The sequence below is a fragment of the Odocoileus virginianus genome, chromosome 8 (genome assembly GCF_023699985.2).
Source record: "Odocoileus virginianus isolate 20LAN1187 ecotype Illinois chromosome 8, Ovbor_1.2, whole genome shotgun sequence".
Lineage (NCBI taxonomy): Eukaryota > Metazoa > Chordata > Mammalia > Artiodactyla > Cervidae > Odocoileus > Odocoileus virginianus.
The window spans coordinates 72,595,106-72,620,393 of NC_069681.1; the positions used below are offsets into that span (position 1 = coordinate 72,595,106).

A 25,288-nucleotide genomic window follows, 5' to 3' on the forward strand; every position below is an offset into this window, starting at 1 on the left:
GCATCAGTGGGATAATGGAGAAGAAGGCAAGCAGGTCCCTGTCTTCCAGTGCGTGGGAATGAGTGGCTGCAGCTGCTCATGCTCTATAGTCTCCCCAGTGCAGAAGGAAAGCTCTCTTAAGTGTGTGTGCCTAAGTGTTCTTTATATAAAAATTCACAGTGACAGTGAACTTGGGTTCTGTTTTAAGAGTCCAGGTGGAATTTTCAAGGACCCCGCCATGGTTGTGAAGCTCTGAACCTCAGCAGCTAGTATTTGATGACCAGACACTTTCATGTGCATTTTTTTTACGGGCATTTTTATTTGCGCTTCGCAACAACCCTTTGAATGAGGTGTTAGCTAAGCTCAGAAGTATGAGTTAGTCTAGGTTAGGAAATGATCATCTGGAAGCCAAATCTTCTAGATATAAATAAACCTGTATCTCAGTGTTTCTCTACATAAACAGACCCTGTATTTTCACCACTAAATTAAAAATTAGCATTTGTTTGAGTTACCTGTTTTGAGCTTCTTCTTAATCTAAATGAACGATGGATGGTGGATATTTGCTGAAGTCCTCCCACTTTTTTCTCTCTCTCAGGACACAGATATGTATTATCTAGGAAATGACACCCCTGCCATGGCCAGGACATCAAACCTTAATGAAGAGCTTGGCCAGGTGAGCGCCTCTTCGGGACTTTGGGACAGTGATGTGAGCACGGGGGCAGACAAGTGTTGGAAGAACTGTGCAGAGATTGTGCAAAAATAATTCTCCATAAAGGTGGTTTTGATGTCTGAAGAGCTCTGTAGTATTTGGAGGTATTAATTCAATACAAATGTTAATTGATCTTGACTTGCTTTTTGAGGCATGGATAGATCTTATCACCTAGAAGATCTTATCACCTGCAACACATTTAGTACAAAAAATATAGTGCAAGGTCACTTTGTATGCAAAATTGTTAATCAGGAGCAAATAAAGGGAAGATGATGGTTAAGATGCTTGGATATTGGGTTGTTGTTCAGTTGCTAAGTTGTGTCTGACTCTTTGTGACCCCATGGACTGCAGCACGCTAGGCTTCCCTGTCCTTCACTATCTTCCAGAGTTTGTTCAAACTCATGTCCATTGAGTCAGTGATACTATCTAAACATCTCATCCTCTGTTGCCCCCTTCTCCTTTTGCTCTTAATCTTTCTCAGCATCAAGGTCTTTCCCAACGAGTTGGCTCATCGGATCAGGTGGCCAAAGTATTGGAGCTTCAATTTCATCGTCAGTCCTTCCAGTGAATACTCAGTGTTGATTTCCTTTAGGGTTGACTGGTTTGATTTCCTTGGTGTCCAAGAGACTTTATGTGGGGGCTAATTTGAAGGACATAAATCCATAAAATCTCTCACATGTTCCAGATTTCATCTCTGTAATATTTCAGGGACCCAGTTTCTTTTCCACCACCAGCCCCAAACCCATATTGCCTTTTACTGAGTTACATTTTGCATTATGTCCTCATTGTGAGTTGAAATCACTGAAAAGTCTAGGTCTGTTGAATACACTATAATTACAGATTATAATTTCATTTTATTTACTTATCTTTTATGATTCTCCCAACAACCCCATGAAGTGTGCAGTATGTATCGGACTAAACCAGCCTTCTCTTTGAACCCTGCTGCAGTCTTCCAGCAGAGTTAATTTACCTCTCTTCAGTGTTTCTGCAACAATCTCTCCAAACATAAATACAGTAAAAAAGAGTGACAGTGATATGTGTCTGTTTCCGTCCTGGGACTTCTGAGCCTGTTCAAGGGTGTGGAGACGAGGTCTTTGGTCGTCTTTGTCTGCCTTCGTTACTTTAGCATAATGGTTAGTGTACCTTTGTTCTCAGATGCTGTTGAACTGGACCCAAATGAAGGATTCAACGTCCTCCAGCCCCCACAATGAGATAGTTCATCCTAATTGGGAATAGAAAAAGTTTGCATGGGGAAGTAGTTCTGAGTTGGAACTGAAAAGACAAGTCAAAATCCAATAGGCAGAATAGAAAAATCTTAATTCCTTATTATAAAATTGTCATTTTAAAATATTTTGATATCATCTTTTAACTTTTAAAAAAGAAACAGGAAGAGATACTGCTTTTTGAAAGGCTGATTCTACTGATCTTTTTATACCCCTAGTCTTACTGCAGATAAAGCTTATATAAAAACTTGTTTATGGTTAAACATTCATTACTTTAATACTTTCATATTTCTGTGTACTATTTGACTTCTTTAGGATCATTAATAATCATTACTTGAAGGCACTTTAAAAATAATTCTTAGTATTTGCTTATATTTTATCAGTTAGGAAAAGTCTAGAGTACACAACTCTTGTTATTAATCTGTCTTGTATAAAAACAGTGCAGTGTGACTTCCCTAGCACGGTTCTTGGGAATTCCTGGAATCCATCTCACATCCAGCCGCAGTCATGACCCCTCTTTAGAAAGTCCCTGAGAAACTGGAATTTTACTGGAGACAGTTCTGTTAATTATGCCCCCTCACTAATCTATGATGTAATTTCCCAGAAAGTTAGACATGGAGTAATGTTGCTTATCTTCTGGCCAAACCCTTATGGACGTGGACGTTGAGTCCCAGAAGGCTGAAGTGACTTTTCCAATGTGCACGATGCAGAGGCTGACCTGGACTCCCTTCTCTGTGGTCCTGAGTTCTTTGCCCTTTCCCCCATCGGAGCATCCACCCCAGAGGACAGAGCACAACAGCACACGTGCATTTGGGCTCATCTCTTGTGCACTCATTTAATCATATCCAAATGGTTTGCTTATTGACTTTCATAGGAATTCCTCTTTTCACCTTTGTATATTGAGAGCCTGGCATGTTAAATCTATAGAACTTTGTGCCTTAGAAATTTACATTAATCTGTTGCAGTGCCATGCTGCCTTTAGGTAACCTCACCATGAGGGTGATTGAAAAGCTTGGTGTTCTGTGCTATTTCAGGATGTGCTTTCTTAGTACAACCAAAGGATGGAGTTTTAAAAACAAATATTTTGTGGTTGCCACAATCTGAGTTTGTTGTCTTGATGTATTAAACACAAGAATGAATTCTGCGTAAGTGTCATTGAGATGCCTTGTGGCGAAATTTAGTGCTTACTGATATTAAATAGATTCAGGGCTGTTACTAAAATCTCTTTTGTATGTTTCCACACACTTGGAGTCCAAAATTGTGGTCTTAAGCTTTAAAATATATTAGTTTTATAATATGTAGTTATCATATATAACATATATTTAATTATAAAATATGTTTTGCTTGCCTAAGGAAATTTACCTTTGAAAACTAATACAGATGTTGAAACATGTAGAATAAAAGACTTCACTTACGTGTCTTTGCATGTTGTTACATTCTTGGCATATATTTTTCTCTTTGATTTAGGTAAAATATCTATTTTCTGACAAAACAGGAACTCTTACATGCAATATCATGAATTTCAAAAAGTGTAGCATTGCTGGGGTAACCTATGGGTGAGTGTCTTTATAACTTACTGAATTTTATTTGTATTCTTCCAACAAAAGAAGTTTATTTTTAGCCACTTAGTCAAATACCTTGACTTTATGATACTTTGAAAGGGTATTTATAAGGGATTTGGTTTCATAATTACTACTGAATGAGTCCCAATTTAGAACAGTTAAAACATGGTTATTTCTATAAATACTAACCTATGAGAAATCTCAAGGAATATGTAACTTTATATTTCCAATCGAGTAAGTATACATCTCTACTTCATGTTTTGATCTCAACACTTTCCTTTTTTAAAAGGAGCATAATGTATTTGGCTATGTTCTTATTTCTCAAGGTTTTGTGAGTCTGTATAAATTTTAGAATTATTTTATTTCTGTGAAAAATGCCTTTGGGATTTTGATATGGATTGCATTGGGTCTGTGGATTTCTTTGGGTAGTATAGACATTTCAACATTAATTCTTCCAATCCATGAGCACAGAACATCTTTCTATTCATTTGTGTTGCTGAATTTCTTTCAGTAATGTATTACACTTTTCAGTATATGATCTTCCATTCCTTTGGTTGAATGTATTCCTAGGTATTTTCTTCTTTTTGATGCAAGTATAAGTGGAATTGTGTTCTTAATTTCTCCTTCTGATAGTTCTTTACTAATGTATAGAAATGCAACAGACTTTTGTATATTGATTTTGTATCTTGCAACTTCACTGAATTTGTTAGTTCTAGCAGATTTTTGGTGGAATCTTTTAGAGTTTTCTATATATAAAATCATATCATCTATAAATAGTGACAGTTTTGTTTCTTCCTTTTCTATTTGGATACCTTTTACTTCTCTTTCTTGCCTAATTGCTGTGGCCAGGACTTCTAATACTATGTTGAGAAAAAAAAATAATAAGAGTGGGCATCTTTGTTTTATTCCTGATCTTAGAGGAAAAGCTTTCAGCTTTTCACTGTTGAGTATGATATTAGCCTTGGATTTGTCATATATTATATGGACTTTATTATACTGGGCTACATTCCTTCTATACCCATTTTGCTGAGAGTTTTTTTTTCATTATATGTGAATTTTGAATTTTATCAAATGCTTTTTTCTGCATCTATTGAGGCAAATCTATTGGGGCTTCCCTCATAGCTCAGTTTGTAAAGAATCTACCTGCAATGCAGGAAACCCCAGTTTGATTCCTGGGTTGGGAAGATCCACTGGAGAAGGGATAGGCTACCCACTCCAGTATTCCTGGGCTTCCCTTGTGGCTCAGCTGGTAAAGAATCCAGCTGCAATGTGGGAGACCTGGGTTTGATCTTTGGATTGGGAAGATCCCCTGGAGAAGGGAAAGGGTACCCACTCCAGTATTCTGGCCTGAAGAATTCCATGGACTGTATAGTCCATGGGTTCGCAAAGAGTCAGACATGACTGAACAGCCTTCACTTTCACTTTCTTTCATTGAGGCAATTATATGATTTTATTCTTCATTTTGGTAAAGTGGATGGTGTTGTCATATTGATTTGCAGATACTAAACTGATCTTCCATCCTTAGAATAAATCCCACTTGATTGTGGTGTATGACCCTTTTAATGTATTGTTGAATATGGTTTGCTAATACTTTATTGAGGATTTTTGTGTCTGTTATTCAGGGATATTGGCCTGTAATTTTCTTGTGATGTTCTTTTTCATTTGGTATCAGGGAAATGCTGACCTTGTAAAATGAGTTTGGAAGTGTTCCCTCTTCTATTTTTTGAAAATGGTTGGTATTAATTCTTCTTTGAATGTTTGGTAGAATTCACTAGTGCAGCCTTCTGGTTCCAGACTTTTGTTGGGAGTTTTTAAATTATTAATTCAGTTTCTTTAGCAGTAATGGGTGCACTCAGATTTTCTGTTTAGGTTATATGTTACTAGGCATTTATCTGTTTCTTCTAGGTTGTCAAATTGGTTACCATCTAATTGTTCATAGTTGTCTTTTGTGATACTTTTATTTCTGTAGTGTCAGTTGTAATGTCTTCTCTTTCATTTCTGATTGAGTCCTCTCTTTCTTGGTGAGTCTAGCTAAAGGTTTCTTAACTTGATCTTTTCAAAGAACCAACTTTTAATTTCATTGATTTTTTTTTCTATTGACTTTTGAGTCTCTATTTCATCTGTTTTTGCTCTAATCTTTATTTCCTTCCAACTTTGAGTTTTATTTGTTCCTTTTCTAGTTATTTTTGGTATAAGTTGCTTGAGATTTTTGTTTCTTGAGCTAGGCATTTATTGCTATAAACTTCTCAGAACTGCTTCTGCTGCATTCTGCAAGTTTTAGTATTTTCATTTGTCTCTAGGTATTTTTGGATTTCATGTTTGATTTCTTCATTGATCCATTGGTTGTTCAGTCACATGTTGTTTAATTATCACATATTTGTGAATCTTCCATTTTTTGGGGGGTAATTGAGTTTCAGTTTCCTATCTTGTGATAGGAAAAGATGCTTGCTAGTTCAGTTTTCTTAAATTTACTAAGACTTGTTTAGTAGCCTAATGTATGGTCTATGCCGGAGCTTGTACTTTGTGTGAATGCCTGTGTTTTTGATCACAGCTCTGTAACTACTCTGTTTCTTTCTCTGGCAGTCATTTTCCAGAACTGACAAGGGAACCATCCTCAGATGATTTCTCGTAAGTATATTTTAACAGTTCTTTATACTTTAGTGGGAAAGGCTTTGGAACAGTTTTATATCAGCATTTCTAACCTGATTATTTTGTAAATAAAATTTGCATGTTATTTCAAGAGAGAACCAGAATAAAAATGAAACATGAGTATGGTTTTAAAAGTCCAATCGTGCTACAGGGCTTTTAACAAAAATACCCAGCCATCGGTCTGATACGTCCTGCTCACTTCCCACTTCCCAGCATAATATCTTTAAGGTTGTAACATACATGTTGTAACATGTATCAGAATTTCATTCCTTTGGAAGGCTGAGTAATATTCCACATATATATACACCACATTTTGTTTATTAATTCATCTGTTGTGTGGCTGTCTGGGTCCAGCATGGTTATGTTTTAGTTGTTCACCTGTGTGATGGTAGGACTACACTCGCTGCCCAGAATCATGAGAGGATTGTGCCATGTGTTGCCAGCCTGTGGAGAGATCAAAATTCAAAGATTGGAAGATAGTTTCTACTGAATGCTTATCAGTTTTGCACCACTGAAAAGTTATTAAGTCAAAACAATGTAAGTCAGGGACCATCCTTATTTTGTTTATAGTCAGGTGTGAGATTTATTTACTGTCTTGAGGTTTGAAATAATACACAATATTTCAAATCTTTAAAAGTTTAATATAAATTTATAGATTCTTTTACGTGTGGTTCTTTCTGAAGACATATTTTTCCTAGATTTGAGTTAAAGGAACTTTGGAGCTGAGTAATATCTCCTATTCTCTTCTCAGCCGGATTCCTCCTCCACCTAGTGATTCCTGCGACTTTGATGACCCCAGGCTCTTGAAGAACATTGAGGATCATCATGTAAGGGCCATCATTCACTTCTGGGACATTAAACATTTTATGATGCACTTGCATTCATGTATGTATGTAGCATCTTGAAAGTTGCTATTTTGGAACTTGGGGAAGAGATGTGGCTTCACTTCTATGGTGTTAGTACTTTAGGAAAATGATCAGTTTGTGAAGAACACTTTGCATAACTTAATTTGAAGCCCAATTAAGTATGTAGTGAAGTTATAAAGTAAGCACATCAAGATGAGTCTGATCGTAGAATTTGCTAACATTTCAGATTTCTGTTGTTTTGTAAGATTTCTGCAAGACTGTTTCTTCATAGTTATGAATCTAAGAGGTCATGTATTTTGAAAAGTAATTACAGTATCTTTTGGTTAGGATCATTTAGGAAACAAGATATAATATGCAGGATTTATAGCATCCTACTTATGTGCTAGACATTTGAAGTATATTTCCTTTAGCACCTGAGTCACCTCAGAGAGATGATGGGGAATTGCATAGAAAACTTGACTTGGCCAAAAGTTATCCAGCAAACAGATGGAGAAATGAAAGTCAGAATCTTAATCTGTTGGATTCTTAACTGTGATGTCACATTCTGAACTATTGTAGGAAACCAGGATTTACTGCAGGTCCATATAAATGCATTTTTGTTCTAAAGGTTATTCTGAAAAATACTAACTTTTTCAGTGATCAGAGCATTTCACAACCAGTTTAACCAGTATAAATTAAACCTAATATGACTTTTCTAAAAAAAAAAAAAAATTCAGTTTTAAAATTAGGTAAATGCGAGCAACATTAAAACTTCATCTTTCCCAAATTTTGTGAAGAGATAGATATACTTAAAACGTTCACTGAATTTTCAGTGAAGAAGTCTGCTATACTATATTTCAGTTAGTGCCTATTTGTTGATGCTAGAACTTTCCCAGCAGTGTTCTGAGATGTGAGCATGGAAGGCACCCGTGCTCCCGGGTTGGGATGCAGCCGTCCTGCTTCAGCCCCAGAGATGCTGACCAGGTGGTCCAGGCTGCACAGAGGATGCTGCTGAAGGCCGTGCTCTGTGTCAGGATCACAGACGTTGATACTGTCCTTTCCTGGATTTTGGTCTCAGAGGTAGATGGAGCTACTTGGCTAGAGGTCCTCTAAGCAGAAGAGTGGCATCTCAGAAGAACCTTCTGTGGAGGAGGGGAGTGTTAATTAAGGATGTTAAAGAAATGAGCACCTGTGAGGACTTGCTTTCTGAGAAAGGACTCAAGCGTCCTCAAAGTGTGTTAGGTTGAGAGTGATAACGCAGATGGATGGCTGCAATGGTCTGTTCACATTGGGATGGTGAAGGGTAAGAAGGAAGTACAGGTGACAGCAGCAAAGGATTTAAACTGTCAAACAGCAAACTGGCCAATAAGACTCATTCGTTTACAAACAGTTTAAGGGCTTAGTTCACACCAAACACCTTGCTAGGTACCAGCAGTAGGGGGTTGTGAGCCGCAGGAGATGGGCCGGATGATGAGCAGGTGTGAATGGAAGGGTGCCTGGAGTCCACACCGGGGCTCCTGACCTCTATTCTGGGGGGAGCAGGAGGGGACCCCTGGATTCTAAGCAGGAGGTCCCTACCCTGAAATAGGTCAGGGGCGTCCTGACAGCCACTGACCTCAGCTCCGTTTGCAGCCCACAGCACCCTGCATCCAGGAGTTCCTGACCCTGCTGGCCGTGTGCCACACCGTGGTCCCCGAGAGGGATGGGGACAGCATTGTCTACCAGGCCTCCTCCCCAGGTGAGACCCCGCGGCCAGGGTGCTCGTTGCCCCCTTCCCCTACCCCTGGGCATTTGCAGTGCTGTTGCCGGCCCCGCCAAGCCCCGCCGTGTGTCTCCGGTCTCCCGCTGGCTGCAGAGTGTCCTGGGGGACTAGTTCCAGGCCCACGGCTTCTCCTCTGAGGGAGGTGCTCCTTTCGGGGCCCTAGTAGGGGGTGAGGAGCGAGTGGGCACTTTCTAGGTCCTCAGTCTTTACTGCACGGAAGACCAGGTGTCTGCCGCTGGTGTGGGTCTTTTTCATGTGAAAAATAACACTTGCTGAACAGAATGCTATCCCTCCCAGAGATGAGTCAATGCCTCCTCTGTTCTCATTGACAGACGAAGCCGCTTTGGTTAAAGGGGCCCGGAAGCTGGGCTTTGTCTTCACAGCCAGAACGCCCTACTCTGTCATCATCGAGGCCGTAAGTGACAGCCCTGGGCACCGCCGGATGCTCCTGGTCACCTGCTTTCTGGAAGGCTGTCTGTTAGATATAATACATCTGTTGTAATTAGGAGAGCTGGTTGTCTGAGAAACTAGGCGCGTTGAGAATTGGCAGGTTGTGTGGTTCTGCTGGCTCAGTGTGGTGTGTTTTTATGTTGTTGGCTCAGGGTTGTGTTTTTGCATTTCTATCATCTTTCTCTCTCAAAGGCACTACCCATGGTCTTCCACCCGCTGATGTGCAGGAGAGAACGTGGGAAGCCTGATACCGGGTCTGTGGTTGTTGGGAATAATTCCCTATCCATCCCCCGCCCCAACCCCATCCTCAAGGGCGGGTCTGTGTCTGTCTCTCTGAAGCCCTTGGTCTCTGACTCTGGTCTCTGCGGCTGGCAGAGGATGGTGTTGTCACTTAAATTTTTTTTTCTTTTTTGATATGGGTTTTTTTTCCCCCCTTGAGATCAATGAGTTTGATTTTTTTCTGAGTGTCCCTCTCAAGGAGCTAGAGGGAAAATTCGGGGATAAGAAAAGGTTTAAATCAGGAGTGAGGTCGGATAGGGATCTTGGGGTGGCGTGGGGACACAGGTGGGTGGGATGGGTGTTTTCTGTAATGAGCCGAGAGGGGCCATGCTCACTGTCTTGGTGGGTGAAGGTCTGTGGGCAAGTCCTCTAACGATCCCCACCCTCCGTTTGGGGAGGACTCATGGCGTTTTACAGCTCTTAGCTTTCTGCATCCTTGGATCTCATGGATGTGTGTGAAGTTCACGTCCATCTGGTGTAATAAGTCTGTGTTGTTCCTGACCTGGCGGCAGTCCATTCTTTTACTTACATGCAAAACTTACAAAATATCATATTCCAAGTTGTTTTCAGAATTCCCCTGAACTTGGAGTGTGGACATTTGGTAGCAAAACCTGATGGGACTGCCACGGGGCTGCGTCTGTTCTGTGTGACTCTCACCTAGCCACATGTCGCTGCACAGGCTACAGTCCACGGGACCACAAAGAGTTGGACGTGACTGAGCGACTAATACTGCAGAAAACCCATGTGTTGTATAACAGAGTGCAGTCCTAGCCCCCCGGGAATGTAGTGGGATGTAGTTGTGTGTATATACTTCTACGAAATGTGAAAAATTCTGGATTCGTGAGCCTAACTGGCCCCAGGTTTGGGATGGACCTGTGTAGCTCTTGTCCTTTATTTGTATGTCTTGGAAGTGACTGTGTCACTAGCTAGTGGGACGGTCACTCCTGGTGGAGGAAATGAGAAGCTTCCACCAGAAGGGGGCGCTGTGACCCTACCAGACTAACTGCGGGGACCCGTACAGGTTGGAAGGCGTCTGACCAGGAATAGATGGAGAGAATGAGGATGGAGGAGGGGAGAGGAGGGGGGCAGGTGTGTGTAGAGAGGTTTGTGAGTGGGGAGTCGGTTGTTTTGAGATGTTAATGCTTCGCACTTCAGGTAAGAGCTTTTTTTTTCCCCCTCTAGATGGGACAGGAACAGACATTTGGAATCCTGAATGTCCTGGAATTCTCCAGGTATGTCTCTCTTTTCTTAAACTCTCTCTATATATACTGATCAGCAAGAAGAAGAATCAGAGGGAGAGGGCGGGTCCTGATGGAAGATGTGCAAGGAGGCACATGCTGGGGCGGGGGTGGGGGGGTGGGGGGAGGGCGCTGGGGAGGAGCCAGGGAGGGACCTCAGTGCTAAATCACGATGTTCTCAGAATCCATCATCTCTTTCCACTCCAGTCAAAAGAAGGCAGGATGAGATGCTTTTGAGTGAAGTGGGTTTGTATTCAATCTTCCCCTTTGTTATTTGGCATGTGGCTGGATATTTTTGAGCTGTGCAATGAGAGTACATGGACAGAGTATCATCAGAAGAAAATTAGATGCACAGAGGAGGCACTCAAGGTCTCCATTTCTGTCTCTCCTGCCATCAAGAGCTGTGCTAGTGAGTCTCCTTGGTAGGGAAGAGAATAGATTTATGTCCCTTATATATAAATAAGAGAGTAGGAGGCACACCAATTTCGACTTGGAGGAGGAAGGTAGGGAAGATGGAGATTGAGGCAGCCAGACCACCTTTTGGGCTGCTTACTGTTTAATCACAGGATGTGATCCTGTAAAACAGCAATGACAGTTTTTTTTCCTTTGTGTCTTTACTCTTATAGCGACAGAAAGAGAATGTCTGTGATAGTGCGAACTCCTTCAGGACAGCTTCGACTCTACTGTAAAGGGGCTGTAAGTACTGGCTGGTGTCTGCACGGTGGGGGACCCCTGCTTCTCCCTTACCTGCCATTCTCAGCACCCCTCATGATCACCCAGGTTGAGAGGCTCCCGAAGCTCAATGAGAGGTAAAAGCCCTCTGATCGTGACGGGGGCTCAAGCCAGCGTGGCCAGGACAGTCAGTGGTTGGTTTCAGAAACAGTAGCTGGCTGTGTCCTCCAGAATCCTTGGCGTGTGAATTCTGATTGCCGTTTTCCACCCTTGCGTTGTGGCTGTGACAGATGCAATCAATTGTGTTGACCTATGATCTTTTAGGGTTTCCCAGGTGGTAAAGAAGCCCCCTGCCAATGCAGGAGACGTAAGAGATGTGGGTTCAGACCCTGGGTCAGGAAGCTTCCCTGGAGGAGGGCATGGCAACCCACTCCAGCATTCTTGCCCGGAGAATCCCATGGACAGAGGAGCCTGGGGCGGGCAACAGTCGATGGGCTCGCACAGAGTCAGACACGACTGAAGTGACTTAATCTTTTAAGAACTCTGGTGTGTCTTTTTCCTTTAGTAGTTGCTCTCAGTATTTGTGGTTTTTATTCACCACAGAGGCTGTGTGGCAGGCTTGAGGCGGTGTCCATCTGTGGTCCATCATCACGTCTGGTCCCCTCTGGTTACTTCCCACATCAGGCTTTTTGTCCTCTCTGCCTCCTGGTCATTGAATCTAAATCTTTAGGGAAAGATGCTGTTGTTTATGAGCCTGACTCACAAAACTACATTCTGTAACGCTGTGGTCTTATGTATTGAAGGAAAGCTTTATTAAGCTCAGTTCTTGAGTCTGTGTCAGGAAATATGAAATAAAACTAGGATCAACAATGCGTTGGAAATCTTACTGATCTTTACTAATTGTGGGAAGAAGTATTTGAGGACACTGTGACCAGAGTTTTTAAAAGTGGGCAATGTGTGTGAATTCTAAAGACATCCTATGTGAATTCATTGAGGTCCAGATTATGTTAGGTTTGCAGTGTACCAGGCTTCCCTGTTCTTCACCATCTCCCAGAGTCTGCCCAAGCTCAAGTGAGTTTGTCGGTGATCACTTGAGTCAGGGATGCCATCCAACCGTCTCATCCTCTGTGTTCCTTTCTGCTCTTGCCCTCAGTCTTTCCTGACATCAGGATCTTTTCCAACAAGTTGACTCTGCACCGGTGCCCAAAGTATTATAGGACTTAATATTTTTCCAACTTGCTTCCCCCCAAACCAAACTAGATTTCTTAAAAACTTTGGGGGAAGCCTAACACTGTGCCATTTGTAACATATTTGCTGCATGATCTGTAGCCTGCAATCCTCCAGCCCTACTTTTGTAGGTTGTGAATAATCCCTGGGTGATGAACTGTCTATACCGTGTTCTCAGCTGAATTGGATTCTGTGCTGGGCAGGTTGTGCCTGCCCCCAGGTGGGAGTCCAGCAGTGCTAGGAAGAGACCCTACACTTGAACAGTGTAGGGTGTGTTTATGTTTGCCACTTCTGCAAAGGGTATTATAAACTTCACTTGAGCTTCACAAACCTGGGTGAACGTGGGCCCCTTTGTGTCCCTGATTATGTATCCTCCTGACACCTGGGGTCCTCCCCGATTTGTGGACTCACAGCCGATTTGCTTTCCATAGCTCATGACTGCATCCAGCCCAGAGCTGTCCTTCCCCTTCCCCACTCAGGCGTGTACTGGATCGAAACCAGGAAGTCGGAGCTGGGCTTGTGGTGCTGAAGGGTCAGCTGGCCTAAGGGTTTGCCAATTACAGCGTTTCCCTGTTTTATAGGATAACGTGATTTTTGAGAGACTTTCAAAAGATTCAAAATACATGGAGGAGACTCTCTGCCACCTGGAGTACTTTGCCACGGAAGGTGAGTGGAGTTGGAAATGTTATTTCTGCCGGCAGAGCCGTGCTTTCAGGGGCCACTCCGGTGAGCCTTCGCATTCACGTGTCACCTCTGGGCGGCACTTGGCTTGCTTCACAGGCGGATGGTGGTTTCGTGCCAACCCCGGCCCTACCTCTGGTGTTCTGTGCCCCTGGCAGTGACAAGAGTTGAGGCCCCAGACCAGCTCTGCTCTGTGACCTGCACGGGAACCCCCCAACTCTTAACCCGGGGGACGCGGGTGAGGCAGGTTCACACCTGCTGCTGCACAGAATCGTCTTCTAGTTCATAGTCCCTTTCTGGGAAAACTCCCCTTGTTGTTGTTTTCCTTATGACGCTGGCTTACCCTGACTTCCCGTGAGAATAACCCACTGAACCCACAGAGAACAGGAAAGGAGTTCTCTGCAGGGCTTAGACAGACTGATGTCCGGCTCCCCTGCACATGCGTGCGATGAGGGCCGGGCCCCTGCGTGAGTGCCGGCCTCTGCTTCCTCATCTCCCTGGGCTCCCGTGGGCATGTGTACCCACGTCTGTGCACACACATGCACACACGGGGATGTAGGGGAGCACACATGGAAACACACATGCACACACGGGAACACAGTCCCACACAGGGACACATGCACACATGGGAACACACATGAACACATGGAGCACACTCTCACACAGGGACACATGAACACATGGGAACACACACACACAGGGACACATACACACGGGGACATAGAGGAACACACATGCACACAGGGACACATACACCCACGGGGACATAGAGGAACACACATGGGAACACACATGCACACGTGGGAGCGCACTCTCACACAGGGACACATGAACACATGGGAACACACACACACAGGGACACATACACACATGGGGACATAGAGGAACACACATGGGAACACACATGCACACATGGGGATGTAGGGGAGCACACACGGAAACACACACACACACGGAAACACAGTCCCACACAGGGACACATGAACACATGGGAACACACACACACAGGGACACATACACACGGGGACATAGAGGAACACACATGGGAACACACATGCACACAGGGACACATACACACACGGGGACATAGAGGAACACACATGGGAACACACATGCACACGTGGGAGCACACTCTCACACAGGGACACATGAACACATGGGAACACACATGCACACAGGGACACATACACACACGGGGACATAGAGGAACACACATGCACACATGGGAGCACACTCTCACACAGGGACACATGCACACATGGGACACACACACACATGGGGGAACACAGTCCCACACAGGGACACATGCACACGCACACACATGCACACATGGGAACACACATGCACACCTGGGAACACACATGCACACGTGGGAGCACACTCCCACACAGGGGCACACACACAGAAGGGACACACACACACACATGTGGGAACACAGTCCCACACAGGGACACATGCCCACACACACACATGCACACATGGGAACACACTCCCACATAGGGACACATGCACACATGGAGACACACATGCACACATGGGAGCACACTCCCACACAGGGACACATGCACACAAGGGAACACACACACATGTGGGAACACAGTCCCACAGAGGGACACATGCACACGCACACACATGCACACATGAGAACACAAACGCACACCTGGGAGCACACTCCCACACAGGGACACATGCCCACGTACATGCACAGCCTGGCTGATTGAAGCCCGTGTCTTTCGTGTGGTAGCGTGCTGGGCCTCTGTTGCTGTCTGATAGGCGCTCCTGCTCCCCAGCCCTGGCTCCTGGGTGTGGGTCGTACCCAGCTCTTGTCCTGCTCTGCGGCTGGGGGCTCACTCTTATGGCTTCTTCTCTACTGTCAGCATCTGTAGAAGAGCTGGTTTATATTAAAATAGAATTGCTTTTAAATTCTCCTTTTGAGTGTGTGAACGTGGAGTCAGAGTGACCCTACAGAGCCAATGGTCTGTCTCACTTTTGCATGCGCCAGTGGGGTCGCACGGTGTCCCCCGGGGGTAAGCCCCCTGCTGGCCCGTCACCAGCAGCCTCACCGAGAGACGCTGGGGCTGTCTTGCAGGCTTGCGGACTCTGTGTGTGGCTTACGCCGACCTCAGTGAGCGGGATTACGAGGAGTGGCTCCAAGTCTACCAGGAAGCCAGCACCATCCTGAAGGATCGCGCACAGCGGCTGGAGGAGTGCTACGAGATCATCGAGAAGGTACCTGCATGTGGCGGGGTTGTTATTGCCCAGTGACACCCAGCGGGCAGACAGTCTGTGAGCAGGACTCCTTTTGCTATATCTGCACAGTGATGTTCTCTGTCTTATGAGTGTCTTAACTCACCATTAGCTCTTTTTGTTTTTCTCACTAGGAAATTGCAGTTTATTGAACACAAAAATTGGCAGCCTGATAACTTACTTTATGACATATTATCCTTACATAACAGTTACCTGATTATTTGAAACTTTTCGTAAAACGAGTTCATTAAATCAATGAGGTACATCAGTGAAGAAAGATACACTTTGGAAAAACTAAAAACCAAGTAAAAAGTCATCATTAGTTTTTAATCGTTTCTCTTCTTTAAGAAACCATCAGTTTTTATGGGCTACTGGAAAGGTCTAGCCACCCTCTGCCAAACATTCGTGTCTTAAGTATCTGGGTCAAAACAGCATCGATGGCTTTCTGGGCTGGCCTGAGATGAGGCTTAATGAGATTGGTTGACCCTATTGAGTTTCCTGGGCCAATAGAATGCCTAGGCTGGTTGGACATCATACCTACTGTTCTTACACTTACTATCCCAACACGGTTTGAGCTCTGCCTTTGCTGCTTTGTGTCGCTGGTGTGGATTTTGTTGTTTCATTCTCCCAAGATGTGAATCAGCTTTCTACAGGCTGATCCCCTGAAATCTGGGAGCCGGATTTCAACCTTTTGTTTCATGTCAGCAACTGTTGGTCTGTCCGTTTTCCAGTTTCAGTAGCTTCAAAGTCATTGCCTGCTTGCTTTTCTCATTCCTTTATTTACTTATTTATTTTAATTCACCTTTGCTTTTTTCCCCCTTGTTTGTCATTTTAAGAAATTTGGGTGCAGATGGAGCTGAATTAGCATGTCCATTTACCCTGATTCCCTGAAGATTCCAATATTTACTTTGTGAGTCATAAAGCAATTAAATAGATGCAGTACCCTTGTGGCCCCAAGCTAGCGGTGGGCACTCAGGACATTGTTGGCTTGCTGGTCACTGAGTCATTTCTTCTCAGGCATTAGCTGGACCACTGTCCTTGGCTTGTCAGTGAAGTGAGAGGGAGGGCTCAGTCCTGTGGGTGTCCCCAAGGTGACCTGCCCAAGTGCTCTGCTGCTAGATGGTCTGTATCTCAGGATGCCCGGGTACCTGGAAGTAGATGATGAGTGTTGGCCTGTGTGTGTGTGTGGGGAGTGGGGGGCTCTAGCCTTGTGGATGGTTTTGAAATGCCACACGCATCTATCATTAATTATCTGCAAACAAAGGTTTCGCGTAGAGGAAATAAGGTAATTACTTCAGAACATTTTGACCGCCTTTCATTTGTGAGGAGTTTTGTCATTCACACCACTCTCACATGTTTCCCCATCTTTAATTGAAGCTGTTTTTCAATCCAGAATCTACTGCTCCTTGGAGCCACCGCCATAGAAGATCGACTTCAGGCAGGCGTGCCGGAAACCATAGCAACTCTGTTGAAGGCTGAGATTAAAATATGGGTGTTGACAGGTGACAAACAAGAAACTGCTATTAATATAGGTAATTCATTTAAAAAATAATTGCCTGATGCTGATTTTTGTCTTGTGTTTTTAAACGCTTGTAGAAGTGTCCATGGGCTCCTCAGACACACTGACAGATGGTGTTTTATAGAATTCTTCATTCACAAGGTCGAGAAAAGTTTACTGAAACCAAATTAACATGCTCTTTATGAGCATTATCTGCCTGTTATAAATAGTAAAACTATGACACCTTCCTGAAAAGTATTTAGACACACTTATAGGGCTTCCTCGGTGGCTCAGCGGCAAAAAAATCTGCCTGCAATGCAGAAGACACAGGAGAGGCCAGTTCGATCCCTGGGTTGGGAAGATCCCCTGGAGTAGGAAATGGCAACCCACTCTGGTATTCTTGCCTGGAAAACCCCATGGACAGAGGAGCCTGGTAGGCTACAGTCCATGGAGTCAAAGAATCAGACACAACTGAGCAACTGAGTATACATTCATAAAACCTAGGGAATTCAAGAGTTGATGACAGCTTGATTTTCTTATTATTTTTTATATTCTTATTATTCTTGATATTCTTATTTTTTCAGAAAAATTTAGTCTCAGAGACTAAACATAAATATGCATTACTATTTTATATAGTTATAGCCATTTTAATGACTTTTACCAATTGATATGTTTTCCCAAGAGGCTTGCATCTTTCCCTTCCCTGTATGAGTTGACAACCTCTTTGGTTGCTGAGTATTGCAGAAATGAAAATTGAAGACAGGGAATTTGAGTCCAAATGACTTGATGAGTGTTGCTGAAGATGGCTTTATTTCTTGTTTATGGCTGAGTAGTATTCCACTGTGTGTGTATCACTGAATTAGGGCATCAGTTGAGCCTGTAGAGGATGCAGTGCAGATGTCTAGACTTAATGTTAGACTTGTCCACATCAGACCATAGGCAATGGCTGTGAGCAGCCTGAGGTCATGCTATAGGTCGAGGACAGTTGTCAGCCTCTGTTCTAGTCCCATGTTCCTCAAACATCCTGTGATATGAGCTGTTATCCATCTGTTTCCCACAATATGGACTGGATATTTTGTACATTTGAGTGCATCCTATATGTATGTTAGGGTACCCAGAAGGTACTTGGGAAGCAGATCAAGTGTCTCGCAGTTCTCCTTCTAGCTGGAGTAAGGAGACGAGTCCTGAGAGCCAAGTGCTGTGCTGGGGGTCCTTCCTCTACCCTGCCTTTGGTCTTCACACATCAGCGGTCTTACAGCCCTGGAAGCGGGAGACATCAGAGTCTACAAGGTCTCACGCTACTTGATGACCAAGCCAGTTAGTGCCGGGTCTTGGGGCCATGAGTCCTGCTGCAGGAAGCATTTTAAACAGATTCACACAGCTTTCATGAGCACGCTTCTCCAAAATTTGACTTTGAAAACCCTGGAGAAGGTACTTTATTTCATGCATTCTAAGACACACATTGTTGTCATATTTCACTGCCTCCAAAGTTGGAATGTCTTATGACTGTTAACTCTTATGGTTTTAACTGGCAGTGTTTCCCTTTAGAGGTGACATGTGGTGTTTGGTGCTATTGACTGTCTTTAGTATTTGCTCTGTCCATTTCTTGTCATTTATCTACCACCTGTCCACCCATCTATCTATCAGAGTTTGAAAACTTATTTAAAGCATACCTTTTAGTTTATATGAAGATAAATACATGTAGTCAAATTAAATTCCAGGATATTTGTCTTGTATGAGCTTATGAATATTAGGTAGACACAGTCATCCTGCATGTGACTTTGAGGTCCTTTGGAACTGGCACAATGCCAGGACTCTGCAGTGCCGTGCTTGAAACACACTAGTGAGCTGTGTTTCCGGGAACTGGCAATTCTCTTTTTTAGCCTAAAAATTTAGCATCAGCTATTCTAAAGTGAAATTTCAGCTGTAGCCTTTGTGAATCATTTAGTTGTCATTTCCTATTATGGCTGGATGAAGCATCTATTACGTAGTAAGAAAGTAGATGTGAGGTTTTCAGAGTCTATAATTTTCTTTTAGTGGAGGCAGCATAAGTGAGAACAAACTCTGAATGCATATTCCGTTTTAAAGTCATCATGCTGGGAGCAGCTTTCATTGTGAACCATCTGAGCTGGAATTCAGACCCCCCCCCTACACACACACATTTTGGTGTCATTTGATACCTTGAAACCACTTCTGTAGTCTTTTGCAAGTTTAATTTCTGAAACCCATGAACGTGGACTTGCCCACTGGCAGGAAGATGAGTCTGGTTGTCGGGGGTGCTGGGGGAGCTCGGCCCCGGCCCCAGTGATGCTCACAGAAGAGTCAGGTGCGTGGTTTCTTGATGACCTGCAGCTCCGTAGTTGCCAGATGCTCCCCCGTAGACTGGGGAGCTTAGATTCCCAACTTGGGGCCTGAGTGAATTATTAGACCAACTCAGGAATGAGATAGATGAGAAAGTACCAGTCATGCAGTGTAGGTGCTGAGCATGGCTGGTGTTCATAGTAGTTACTCAGTGAATGTGCACATGGCAGTTGGCATATGATGGCTAAGTCCTTTCTGTAAGTCTTACATCCCCTTTGAGATCGACATTATCCCCTTTTAAAGATGAAACTGAGGCACAGAGATACCAGGTTACCTAGCCTGGGCCACACCTAGGCTGAGAGTCTGAGCGTGTGAGCTTGACATGGGATGGTCACTACCCAGAAGGAAAGATGTGCATCAGAAAGACCAAGGGAGTGCTCGCTTCAGCAGCACATACACTAAAATTAGAACAATACAGAGAAGATCAGCATGGCCCCCGTGCAATGATGACACACAAATTCGTGATGCGTTCCATGTTTTTTATATATGGCATCTAGGAAAAATGGTTCTGAAGAATTTATTTACAGGGCAACAGTGGAGAAACAGGCATAGAGAATAGACTTATGGACACCGGGAGAGGGGAGGAGAGGGTGAGATGTATAGAAAGAATAACATGGAAACTCACATTACCGTATGTAAAATAGACAGCCAGTGGGAATTTGCTGTATGGCTTAGGAAACTCAAACAGGGGCTCTGTATCAACCTAGAGGGGTGGGATGGGGAGGGAGGTTCAAAAGGGAGAGGGTATATGTATACCTACGGCTGATTCATGTTGAGGTTTGACAGAAAACAGCAAAATTCTGTAAACAATTATCATTCAATAAAAAAATTAATTAATTAAAAAAAAAGAAAGACCAAGGGAGGCTCCATGGGTGAGATGGGTTTAAAACTTGAACCTCAAGAATTTGTTTCAGACAAAGAATGAGCATAGCACAGGTAACGATGGCAGGGTTTGCAGGGTTCATGATGAGGTATGGTTGAAGCCTTTCTGAGAGCTGAGGATCTGGCGAGAAGGGTGCCTGGGTGTGGTTCTGTGGACAAGCCTTCAACATTCTGGTTCTCTGATGGGGAAGGATTCTTGAGCCTTGACCCAGTCTGGAGGAGATTGAGTTCCATCTGTCATCATTTGTTTTTGACATCTGGAGCTATGTTCCACATGCTCACACTCGAACATCGAGTGACCAGATTCTACCTGATATCATTTAGAACAAACAGCACACTTGCCGAGGATTTGGACCAAGGTGAATCCCTCTGTCAGCTAGTTTGGTGAAACCCAGGTTTATGGTTAGTAGGAATCAGTCGTTCCTAACCCTTCCAGAGGGCCTCCCAGGTGGCGCAGTGGTGAAGAACCCACCTGCCAATGCAGGAGATGTAAGAGACGCGGGTTCAATCCCTGGGTCCAGAAGATCCCGTGGAGTAGGAAATGGCAACCCACTCCTGTATTCTTGCCTGGAGAATCCCATGGACAGAGGAGCCTATGGGCTAGAGTCCATAGCGCCACTAAGAGTTGGACACGTCTGAAGTGACTTAGCATGAACACGAACCTTCCAAAAGTGTCTCTGAAGAAATTTGGGTTGAGCTATCTTTGACAATATATGCTTACCTCAAAAAAAAGACAGTGATAGTGAGTTCCAAGAGGTTTGGTTTGGTCATATTTTCTAGTGTGAATGATGATTTTATTAAAGTCAGGTCCTGCTCTAAGTACCGTAGATGCTGTAATATTTTGATTTCTTTGAGTCTACTCAGGTAGCAGAAAGACTCAACACTTTTGTGGTGTACTGTTAACTTCAGCCCTAGTAAAGAGTGAAATCCCAGAGGTCCCCTCCTCAGTCATTTTACGGTCGTCTTGTTAGATTGTGAGATTAAAGGAATAGACCTCAATTTACAAGAGTAGATTGACATTTCATACCTGGCTCTTCTCCAAGAGTTGATCTCATTTTATCCAAAAACATTAGAAATCAAGCACAGCAAACTTGGATTGACATAATTTAATTTGCCACATTAGCTAAGTCACATTTAACTGTGTTAAACTTCCATGGTCTGTCTAGAGCAAGTGTTCTGTGTGATAATTCTTTAGGCAAAATCTTGCTTCGTTTTCCAAATTAAAAAAAAAAAAAAACCTGTTTCTTCTCAGAAGCCTTGAGTTCTGTGTATTTAAATTCATGAACCTGTCAGTGGTTTTATTTATTACCCTCTCCCTGCAACGGATAGAAAAATACTTTGAGCTTTTCCATAATATCTTTATGCAGCTTCAGTTGTCAAGTGGCATTTGACTTAAATTGCAAAATGTAAAATCAAGCAGCAGGCGACGGCTTAAAGATTACAGCTTGCTTCTGCAGCTGTTGTTCATATCAAAAACTACCAGCAAATCCTTTCACATGAGTTATACTAAATTTGTAGCAGTCTCTGTTGTGTGGAGTTGCTGGAAGTTTCTGGGGCAAGGGAAGAAAAATGATTAAAGTTTCAATATCCCTGTTTGTCAATGAAAATAAAATGTAGACCTCCCTTCTATACTTCACCCAAGAATTTACAGGAAGGAAGAATACATTTGTAAAATTTGGGGGAAAGAAAGTTCAATTATTTCTATCCTGCTCTGTAGAACTTTTAATGACATCCTGGGAAACTCATTTCTACTCATCACTATTGTTAAAACACAGACTTGAACAAGTTTGGAAATGCATAGAAAATGGTGCTGTGTTTCCTCCCTTTTTTCCCCTCTCCCCCTCTTAGAGGTTTAACAGGTGTTTGCTTGTGTGGTCCTATAATTTTTGACTTAGTTGTTTTCATAAAAACATTAATAATATGTGGCGGTTATAACCAGCAAAATAGTCTCATTCCCTTGAGATAACTGTTATTAACTGCCTGGACTAGGTATTCTTGATGGCATTCTTAAAAAAATAACCATTGGATAAAAAGCTGTAGTTTCGTGCTTGAAAATTTGTGTTCTGAGATGGCTGCTAAATATTCTTGTTAAATGACCATCATTTGTGAAGATTATATTTCATATATTCCAAAATAAACAAAAATATTTATCACTCCCCCCCCCCCAAAAAAAACCCCAAGGTTTTTCTCATCTTAATTTTAGTCTGTCTTGAGTTCTATTTTGTGCCTTTTAGTAGTGCTTCCTGAGGATGAAAAGAGAGCCTGCTGGGTAGAATTGAGCATATACGCACAGTAGCTCTGTGACTTGTTCATCCATTAAATACCTGTTGTCTTTTCTAATAAATACAGCATCTGTGGGAAGGGTTATTTTGGCTCTTCTGTAGAGGAGAGCCCTGGCCCCTGTTGCCCAGGGAACGGCATGGGTTAAGGCCCTTCATGTGATGGTTACCTGCATCCTTGCATGAAGGGTGATGTCCTTCATGCTGATAACTTATTCCCTGTTTCTGTGGTCAGTGGTCCATTATTGCTGTAAGGGCCACTTTTCTAGGTGGGAGGACTCTCTTCTTGCCTTTTCTCAATGAGATCAAGTGAGTAGGGGCTGGTGGTGAATGCATGTTGTTGCCAGCTCTCTTGAGCAGGGTGATTTGAAAGAAAGCCCAGGGCCCCTATAAACACCCTTGGACTTAGGGTTGGCTAAACCTCTTGATGAAAGTGAAAGAGGAGAGTGAAGAAGTTGGCTTAAAGCTTAACATTCAGAAAACTAAAATCATGGCATCTGGTCCCATCACTTCATGGGAAGTGGAGACAGTGTCACTGGGGAGACAGTGGAAACAGTGTCAGACTTCATTTTTTTGGGCTCCAAAATCACTGCAGATGGTGACTGCAGCCATGAAATTAAAAGACGCTTACTCCTTGGAAGGAAAGTTATGACCAACCTAGACAGCATATTAAAAAGCAGAGACATTACTTTGCCAACAAAGGTCCGTCTGGTCACGGCTATGGTTTTTCCAGTGGTCGTGTATGGATGTGAGAGTTGGACTGTGAAGAAAGCTGAGTGCCGAAAAATTGATGCTTTTGAACTGTGGTGTTGGAGAAGACTCTTGAGAGTCCCTTGGACTGCTAGGAGATCCAACCGGTCCATCCTAAAGGAGATGAGTCGTGGGTGTTCATTGGAAGGACTGATGCTGAAGCTGAAACTCCAGTACTTTAGCCACCTCATGCAAAGAGTTGACTCGTTGGAAAAGACCCTGATGCTGGGAGGGATTGGGGGCAGGAGGAGAAGGGGGTGACAGAGGATGAGATGGTTGTATGGCATCACCGACTCGATGGGCATGAGTCTGAGTAAACTCCGTGAGTTGGTGATGGACAGGGAGGTCTGGCGTGCTGCGATTCATGGGGTCTCAAAGAGTCGGACACGACTGAGCAACTGAACTGAACTGAACTGACTGAGGCCCACCTCCTCCTCTTCCCCAGAGCCTGGGGATTTGAAGGGGAGGAGTCAGAAGAGGCTCTCAAAGTCTGAGTAGGAAAGAGCTTCATAGAAATATATTCAGCTTCTAGGAGGAAAAGTGGGAGAGTACCTGGCTTAAATTAACCTACAGAGGAGAGGTACTGTTGTTTAAAATGCAATGGGAATTATTAAGAATTAGCACTGAGATACTCTTATTCCAAACATTTTTTAAAGCTCATTTAATTTTTGAAATGGGATTGCTTTGAGTTTCCCCGGGAAAAGTAACTCTGTGTATCATAGGATTCCTTAGAAACCTGTGTGAGGATTGAAGTAAAAGTCAAAGTGTTAGTCACTCAGTCGTGTCTGACTCTTTGTGACCCCACGGACTGTAACCTGCCAGGCTCCTCTGTCCATGGGATTCTCCAGGCACGAATACTGGAGTGGGTTTCCATCCCTTTCTCCAGGGGATCTTCCCAACCCAGGGATCGAACCCGGGTCCCCTGCATTAGCAGGTAGATTCTTTGCCATCTGAGCCTCCAGGGAAGTCCCAAGCAGGTGAGGGACTTAATGTCACGGTAGGCGCATTTATGGTGATTGAGGAGGACTTTTGGGTTCCATTTGTCTCCTGAAGTGTTTGCTGTTGTTCTAGAGAACCCAGAGCTCATCCTACTGTTCTACAAGGATAACAGGGATAAGGGAAGATCCACAGAAAACTGACAAGTGTTTATTGCTCTTTCAGTCATTAGTTATGGAGACCTTCTTGAGCCGCATGGGGCAAGCTCTGCTCGGTTCCTCTGCGTGAGCCCGTAGGCTTAACATGGTCATCAGTCAGGTGCAGGAGGGGGACTGAATTCAGGTCACTCTGAACATGGTGCGTTCCTGGAGGGGATGGTTAATTCACATATCTTGTTCTTTTTTTCACTCTAGGTTATTCCTGCCGGTTGGTATCACAGAACATGGCCCTTATCCTACTGAAGGAGGATTCTTTGGACGTAAGTAGCTTTTCAAAACTTATATTTGATATAATTGTGTTAAACCTTTTGTTTATTTTATCTAGTATGGCTGATAAACAGTGTTTATTAATTTTACTGAAAAGCGACTGAAACTACTTGGTGTGTTTTCTGTTTTTGTTTATGAATGGATGGCATAAAGTCGTATCTTTAAACGTCAAAATAGTGAGTTTAGGACATTGCTTTGTGATCTCCTTGATGATGCCTTGTTTTACTCACCTAGAGTTGTACATTTATAATGGAGTAGTCCTAGTCCATCCTAAAGGAGATCAGTCCTGGGTGTTCATTGGAAGGACTGATGCTGAAGCTGAAACTCCAATACTTTGGCCACCTCATGTGAAGACTTGACTCATTGGAAAAGACCCTGATGCTGGGAGGGATTGGGGGCAGGAGGAGAAGGGGGCGACAGAGGATAAGATGGCTGGATGGCATCACTGACTTGATGGGCATGAGTTTGAGTAAACTCCGGGAGTTTGTGGTGGACAGAGAGGCCTGGCATGCTGCGATTCATGGGGTCGCAAAGAGTCGGACACGACTGAGCGACTGAACTGAATTGAACTGAC

At 43.5% G+C, this 25,288-nt stretch overlaps 1 protein-coding gene and 1 non-coding gene across 2 annotated transcripts in view; both read left to right on the forward strand.

The window, feature by feature from the left end:
• The window catches only part of ATP8A2 (ATPase phospholipid transporting 8A2), a 447,047-nt gene that overhangs the window by 114,053 nt on the left and 307,706 nt on the right, over positions 1 to 25,288 (forward strand). The window contains exons 13-24 of the mRNA XM_070471693.1: positions 575 to 652; positions 3,379 to 3,467; positions 6,057 to 6,101; positions 6,874 to 6,949; positions 8,600 to 8,705; positions 9,062 to 9,144; positions 10,641 to 10,690; positions 11,323 to 11,392; positions 13,177 to 13,261; positions 15,366 to 15,505; positions 16,917 to 17,055; positions 24,643 to 24,707. Of these exons, the coding sequence (XP_070327794.1) occupies positions 575 to 652; positions 3,379 to 3,467; positions 6,057 to 6,101; positions 6,874 to 6,949; positions 8,600 to 8,705; positions 9,062 to 9,144; positions 10,641 to 10,690; positions 11,323 to 11,392; positions 13,177 to 13,261; positions 15,366 to 15,505; positions 16,917 to 17,055; positions 24,643 to 24,707 (1,026 nt within the window). The remainder of the gene's footprint in view (positions 1 to 574; positions 653 to 3,378; positions 3,468 to 6,056; positions 6,102 to 6,873; positions 6,950 to 8,599; positions 8,706 to 9,061; positions 9,145 to 10,640; positions 10,691 to 11,322; positions 11,393 to 13,176; positions 13,262 to 15,365; positions 15,506 to 16,916; positions 17,056 to 24,642; positions 24,708 to 25,288) is intronic.
• Positions 19,757 to 19,863, forward strand: LOC139036408 (U6 spliceosomal RNA). The gene has a single exon (XR_011489200.1). It is a non-coding gene; the product is annotated as a U6 spliceosomal RNA (small nuclear RNA).